The 7508-nt window shown below is 50.1% G+C and overlaps 1 protein-coding gene across 1 annotated transcript in view; it reads left to right on the plus strand.

Moving 5' to 3' along the window:
• MANBAL (mannosidase, beta A, lysosomal-like) overlaps positions 1–5722 on the plus strand; it is a 27594-nt gene extending 21872 nt beyond the window's left edge. Inside the window, exon 3 of the mRNA XM_008575456.1 lies at positions 4494–5722. Coding sequence (XP_008573678.1) covers positions 4494–4601 — 108 coding nt within the window. The 3' untranslated portion in view covers positions 4602–5722. The remainder of the gene's footprint in view (positions 1–4493) is intronic.
• The last annotated feature ends 1786 nt before the right edge of the window (positions 5723–7508 follow it).

Genomic DNA, 7508 nt, shown 5'->3' on the forward strand with positions numbered 1-7508 from the left:
CAGTGAGCGGGAACCGGTCTGTATGTGGGATCCGAACCCTCGGCGGGAGCGCCACCGCGCTCCCAAGCGGCGCACTGTAGCAGTGCGCCACCGGGCCGGCCCCGAACCAGCAACATTTTTAAAGCAGAAAACAGACACTATCAGGACTGTTGTTGTCATTGTTTTAGGAAAATAGACTCTGGAAGCAATGGGGAGGATGCCGAGAAAGAAGATGAGAGGCAAGGGCAGGAAAACCTGTGGGAGACTGCTATAATAGGAGGGGCAGTAGAGTGTGTCCAGAGCTGACCAGTGGTCTAGAGCCCCTTGGAAAGTAGAATGGACAGCACTTGGGGACAGATTGGATGTAGGGTCACGAGGGAATGGCGTGAACTCAGAAATGGCTTGGAGGCTTCTAGCTTGGGTAACTGGGTGGGTGACGATGCCAACAACTGAGATGGAGAAGAGAGGGGGAGGTGTGGGGTGAGGAGGAGACAACTAACATGTTCAGATGACTCGATGACTGTAACATGTACACACACCCACAGAAAACTGCTTTCAACTGTAGAAAAATGATGCATGGCTCTGGAGTGCTAACCCACTTTTCTGACTCCTGTAGGAACTTTAGTCACAAACAAAGGGGTTCCGAGTGACCTGTGAACAGATGGAATATAGAGCAAGCCATTCTTGTCATTTCAGAGTCACCTTGTAGTTCTGGGGGCTGCTAAACAGAGAAAGTAAATTTCATAGTTAACTCAGTTTCAAGGCATCCATAGCCCTGAGGTCCCCAGGAAACCTGAAAAAAGCTATACCATAAAGCCATTAAGAAGTTAAGTTCAGATGCTGGCTCTGCTTTTCACCACCTGAGACCTTAGGCAAGTCACATGACCTCTCTGAGTGTCTGTTCCATCGCTTATAAAATGAGACTTACTATGGCATTTTGTGAGGCTAACATAAGGTATATCCTGACCATGTAACACAGAGCCTGGCATATTGTAAATAATAAATATTAGCAGCTGTGTGACTGTTATTGTTATTAATGTTATTGGTGGCTATGCCTAGCCATACTATAGGGTATATATATTGGGTTTTATTTTATTTTTTTTTCGTGACCGGTAAGGGGATCGCAACCCTTGGTGTGGTGTCACCTGCACTCCGCTCAGCCAGTGAGCACACCGGCCAGTCCTATATAGGATCCGAACCCGCGGCGGGAGCATCGCTGCACTCCCAGCGCTGCACTCTCCCGAGTGTGCCACGGGGTCGTGCAGCACTCTCCGGAGTGCGCCACGGGGCCGGCCCTATATTGGGTTTTAAATCTGCTTGGGGCCGCCCGGTGGCGCACTCAGTAGAGTGCGGCGGCGCTCCCGCCGAGGGTTCGGATCCCATATAGAGACCAGTCCGCTCACTGGTTGAGCGTGGTGCGGGCACGACACCGAGGGTTGCGATCCCGTTACCGGCCACGAAAAAAGACAAAAAGGAAAAAAAAAAAATCTGCTTGTGTTCTCTATCCAACAGAAAAAGTGAGGCCTTGCCTTAAGTGTTGTATTTTCATGGTGACAAACAAGAATGAAGTTCCCTGGTTATAGAAGACCTTACCTGATCTTTCATTCATTCATTCATTCGTTCAGCAACAATTGAAGCTGTTCCAAAGAGCTCACAGGCTAACAGGGGGAAACATGTAATAGGTGAAAACATGTAACTATAGTAAAATAGTAGTGACATTGTAAAGCTTCTGGGTACCTGGGGGCAGGAGCAGTAGAGGGGATGCCCCCACCTGGAGATGGAGGAGAGAGAAGGAGGGTTAGACAGTGAGTAGGAGTGTGTTCTTGGGCAGGGCCAAATCACGGGGAGGGGTTTGCTGGGTGGCCAAGGAGAGAATGGTGCTCCTCTTGATAGAGGAGACCAATGGAAACCCAGGGGCCTGGCCAGTGTAGGGGATGAGAAGAGCTCAGATGAGGCTGGAGAGTGGCCTCTGTAGATGCCACCCAGGTGTGGGACATGAGGCTGTGGATGATGGAGAGCCACTGGAAGGTTTAAGGTGGAGGGGTGCATTTAGAGCTGCACTTTAGAAAAATTCCTTTGGCTGGTGCATGAGGAATGGGATAGAGACAACAGGAAGCTCGGTTAGCAGTGGGCGGAACTGAAGTAGGGACTTGGACGCTAGAGAGAGTGGCAGAGTCAAGAGGTAGAGGAGGTCAGATTAGCGGACAATCACCAGATTGTCCTTGGTGGCCCACTGGACAGTGGGGAGCAGGGAGAGGGTGGGGTCACTGGGACTGTTTTCTCTGCCTATGGGAGAAGGGTTGGGCCTGCTGGAGAAGGGGCTGTGCTTAGTCTGGAACAGTTGAGTTGGAGGTGCCTGGGAGACTGCAGTCCTGGTCCTCTGACAGACAGCTGGACTAAGGGAGAGGTCTGGGAGTAGCCAGGAAGAATGAGGCTCCAGAGAGAGGGTCAGTCAGTGGAGTGAGGAAGCATTACAGGCAGCAAGCAGCTGGGTCTCACTGTCTCTGTCCTGGGCCTCACTGAAACCAGAGATCTCCAGCTTTGCACTCAGGAGGAGGCTCCATCCTCGAGATCCGGGTAGACCTCAGCAAGTTTCTGTGCATAAACCACTCCTCTGCTCAGGGACCCGCTGATTTCTACTGGCTGCCCAGGTACTGGAGTAGGCATGGTTTTCAGCTCCCAAGGCCCAAGATGCATTGTGTCCTTCAGGTTTGCCTTAAACATTAGTTTTCTCTATGGACTCTGCAGCCATCAGTGTGTGCAGTTGACAGACCGGCTCCTTTGAGGTTTAGTTTTGTTTGTTTGTTTTTCCTTTCCTTTCCTTTTTTTTTTCTAATGGGCTTTTTTTCTTTGGCCAAGTTCCATAAACAGTATCAGCACACACAAGGGGACCTTCAACACCATTTTGACTTTTGGCAGGAGAAGACTCAACAGGCCTGGGGAGTCCAGAGCTGCAATTAAAGACCTGGCCAGGGGAGGGGGTGGCCCTCTCTTTATCTTGGGAAGATCAGTCCATGGGTGCCTGGGACCTGGCTGGGCCTTTTCATATGGTATCTTGCCTGGCTGGCTGGAGACAATGATGGCCGATAAGAGAGTTGACAGAGCTCTGGGCTGGACCTGCTGCAGGGACTGCCCTTCCGTTCCCAGCTGTCGTTCCGTCTCTTCTGCAGGACAGAGGCTTGGGCCCAGGAGTTGATGGGGGCAAACAGAGAAGGTCATAGAGTAAAACAGGCTGGACGCTGGGGCTTGGCAAATTAGTGTGGAGGAATAGTTTTCTCTTTCAGAAGTATGTTCCCTCCTGATAGTCATAGTCTGGTTTTTATTTTCTCATTCTTAGTAAAGAACTTGGGTACAGAGAAACATTCCCCTGTCATAGTGCCGGGGGTAGCAGCATGGTGAGTACCCGAATAGAGGAGCAGCCGCCGCAGCTCATCCCATTGCTGCCATGAGGTAATGCAGGGCCAGTGTCGCTGGAAGTTTAAAGTTTTCAAGAGAAACTAGGAATTCAGATTTAATGGGAGATCTCCCAATTAGGTTAAATTTTTAAAAATAAACGCTACAGGTAGGTCTCCCTGTGGGTCAGATGAGGCCTGGGTGCTGTGGTTCATGTTCTCTGGGTGAGCCCGGCCTCTCTTGTGTCCTTTCTGGCCTCAGCACACTGCGAGTTATCACCCAGAGGAGGAGAGGAGCACCAGATAGGAGCAGACTGAGCCTGTTCCAGAATCTTCTCTAACATGACGATGAGCGGCCTGGAACAGCCATGTCCCTTCCCTGGAGTCCACCTTCTTTATCAGCACAATAAAGGCAGAGCTAGATCTGTGCTTTTGAACCATCTTTTTCTTAGCAGCAGAACTTTTTTCAACCAAATCTTATAAGCAACAAATCACAATATATGAAATAGATTTAAAAAAAAAAAAAAAAGACAACCAGAGCTGCTGTAGTTGCAAGGGTAGTGGAGTTCTGCCCCAAGGCTGCCTCTGCCCTCCCCGCAGGGGCAGCTCTGCCAGGCTGTACAGAACACAGTGCAGTGACTGCCCACCTGCCGGTTGGCTCCTGCCACCCCTCCCTGTCCTGGCACTCTGTGGGTTGAGTGGGAGGAGGAGAACAGCCGCTGGAGGGAGAGCAAGCCACAGGAGGTCCGCCTGCAGCCCGCTCTTTCCATGTGGTTTTGCCTCCTCACGTCAGCCCTCTGAGGTGTGCATTACTATTTCCGTTTCACAGGTGAGTAAACCAAGTCTCCACTAAAAGGGAGAGTTACCCACAAGGTCACCTGGCTGGAAAGTGAAGGAGCCTAGATTCCAGCCAGGCTGAGACCTCTGGGCCTCCCTTATCCTTGGCTGCTCCCAGAAGTAGTCCCACATACATGTGGCTCCTGGGTCCCAGTAATGATGATTTCCATCCCTTGTGTTTCTGTGCCATGCTTTGGTTTGCAAAGTCCCTTCAAATGTGATCTCATTTTGCTGGTGTCAGGCTTGATTCATCTGAGCAAGTCTCTCCTTTTTATCACCATGCAGGAGGCAGAACCATCAGAGCCCAGAAGTGCGGAGGTGATGAGGAAGCCCAAGGCTACTGTTCCTTCCATGAACAAGAGGCCCAAGAAGGAGACCAAGAAGAAGCGGTAGAGGAGGAGGCCTGAGGAGCCTTGCAGGCGGGACCAGGCCTTGGGGCAGCCCTCCCGGGAATCAACATCCTGTTCCCCTTGTCCATCCCAGGCTCGGGGGCTGAGGGTGGCTGCAATGCCCTCTGACCAGAGATCTGGACAGTTGTGACAGTCCCCAGGCTCCAGCTGGGCAGATCACCACTTCCTCTTCCTTCTGCTTCGGTGACAGTTTACAGTCAGGGGGCCTGCAACACCCTGTGAGCAAAGACTATATTAGGCTTGTTCAGAAGTTGGGTCAGCTCACAGAGTTACATTTTCTTTCTCAAAAATTCTTTTTAATTTTAACATTTACTTGTACATATTTGAGGGGTACAGTGTATTGTTTCAATGCATGCATGTACTACACAATGATTCAGTTAGGGTAGGGAGCATGGTTTTGTACCCGTTACTCCATCACTACTCCTCTCCCCCACCCCCCTCCCCTCCTGGCCTCTGGTAACCATTATTCTACTCTCTACTTGGATGAAAAACACTTTTTTTATTTTTTAGATTCCACACACAAGTGAGATCATAGAGTTACATTTTCTTACTTAATTACCATGTCCAGCCTTTAGTCCTCCACCTTGTGGATTTACACTACATTTTGGAGTCATTATCTAATGCTGACAAGCACACCCTCTCCCATTATTTGTGTACCACAGCTCTCCTGCTAATCAGTCTACCTTTGTCCCTGCTTGTGTGGATGGAGCCAGGCCTCGCCTATTTGTTTAAGTCAGGGCACCATGGCTGTGCAATGTTAATGATCCCGTTAGCTGCGACAGCCGGGTCTGAAACATGTCTGGTGTGAGAGCCAGCAGAAGGCCCAGGCCAGGGTAATGCCTGGTTCTCCTTCAGCAGGTGGAAGGAATTTGGCTGAATGAGTGTCCATTCTTTGGGCACAAACTTTCTGAGCCTCTGAAATGAGAAGCTTGTCAATTTCAGAACAACCTCTTTTCAACCCAGCATAGCACATTCAGGATGTGCCTTTTTACCTCCAGCTGTATGTCCCCTTTACTGCTCCCCTGCCCCAATTCTTTCATTTCCCAACTAGTGAGGAAAAGTTATTGGGGGAATTAAAGATCATTAAACTGTGCCCATGTTGAACATGCCTGTGTGTTGTCTGCTGCCGAGGGAAAGGGGAAGCCTGGGTCCCTGCCCTGGGCTGAGGGAAAGGCTTGCCCCCCAGAGAAGTGGGGGTGAGGATGACCAGAATAGGAGATGGACTTGGTCAGAGCAACTCTGCAGGCTGAGCCATTCTGGAACAAGTTTTTAGGAAGGGTCTAGCCAACTGCTTTGTGTGGCTCTTAGTCACTGGAAACACTTGTGAATGGCCATGGGTGTGTTAGAGTTTCCACTGGGTCTGGGCCCCACTCATTCCCCAGGTTGTTGTTGCCTGAAGACGACGCTGCTTGTCCTCAGAGTGGTTTGAGAAAAACCAAATGCAGTACGATAGAAGCCTCACATGGCTTTGAGTGGATCTGGTCATGTCCCCTGAATCAGCTGCCGAGGAAAAACCCGAGTACAGTCTGCCAAACACTTTCCAAAATGTTGTCAGGACTGCTGAGGAACTTAAGGGATGAGCATCTATCATTTCCATTTTAGAGGGGGACACTGAAGTCCAGACTACTTGAGAGTGCCAGAACTGGGACCGGGACCCAAGTCCGCAGCTGTTTCCTTGGTCTTTAACAAATCTTTAATGAGTGTCAATAGGCACAGTGCTGTGAGGGTCCTTGCTGTGCTGCAGAGGGGCTTGGCAAGCTCTCCCAAGCACTTTAAGTTTTGGGAGAGGAAGTCCAGGGATTGGTGCTTCTGCATGACAAAGGGCCAGTGTTGGCCAGACACTAACATAAGAATGGGCTTCTACTGAGTATTTCTGTTCCACAAACAAGAGATACTCTCTTAAATCCCTGGCACCATGCTAGGCACTGGGGATGCAGAAATAAGAAGCTTTCCTAGAATCCTAGAGGAGTGCACTTGGCCTGGTGGAGACTCAGACATTAAGCAGGCTTGGTTTGGAGAGTTCTCCAACAAGGAGGTATAATCAGATGCTGCGGGAGCCAGGCACAGGCACCCAGCTCAGGCTTGAGGGGGTCAGCGCAGACACCTAGCAGAGCAGAAGTGACAAGCTGAGACAGTCTCCGCAGGAGTTGAGACTAGAGGGAAATTATGCTGGGAGAGTGGAGGCCAGAACTCTAGAGCAGATCTGTTCCAGCTTGTGGAGAGACAGCTTCTGGCTCTCAGGAGCAGTACTACCTCGGTAGGTCCAAGGCCATTAAATTATCTCCCTTAAAGGCTGTTTGCCAGAAAACAGCCCTTGGAAAGCAAGGGCAGTCATCCTCTGCTTTACCAGATCCTCATTCCATATTACTGTGGGCAGAGTTGGCATTATTTGGCTGTATTAGGTTGCAGGACCCCATCCTCTCCTGGTTTTCTTCCTACATTACTGGTTCCTCCTCACAAGAGGGTCCCAGGTGTCAGTCCTTGGTCCTCTTTGTTTTGCAGAAGGTGTAGTCCCTAGACCTCTGCACAGACTCCCTTGAAGATCTTATCCAGGCTTGTGACTTAAAGTACCACTTTTATTAGAGTTCTCCAGAGAAACAGTTCTCCAATAAGATATATAAAGAGATTTATTATAAGGTATTGGCTCAGGTGATTATGGAGGCCTGAGAAATCCCATGATCTGCTGTTTGCAAGCTGGAAACCCAGAAAAGCTGGTGGTGAGGCCAGTGATGTAGATTCCAGTCTGAGTTGAAGGCCTGAGAACTAGGAGTGCCGAGGGCAGGAGAGGATGGATGTTCCAGCCCATGCAGTTGGCAGAGGGGGGTGAATTCCACTCTCCTCCACCTGTTTGTTCTATTCAGGCCAATTCAAATGCTAACCTCCTTCAGAA

The sequence above is a fragment of the Galeopterus variegatus genome, unplaced genomic scaffold, assembly GCF_000696425.1.
Source record: "Galeopterus variegatus unplaced genomic scaffold, G_variegatus-3.0.2 Scaffold59, whole genome shotgun sequence".
Classification (NCBI taxonomy): domain Eukaryota; kingdom Metazoa; phylum Chordata; class Mammalia; order Dermoptera; family Cynocephalidae; genus Galeopterus; species Galeopterus variegatus.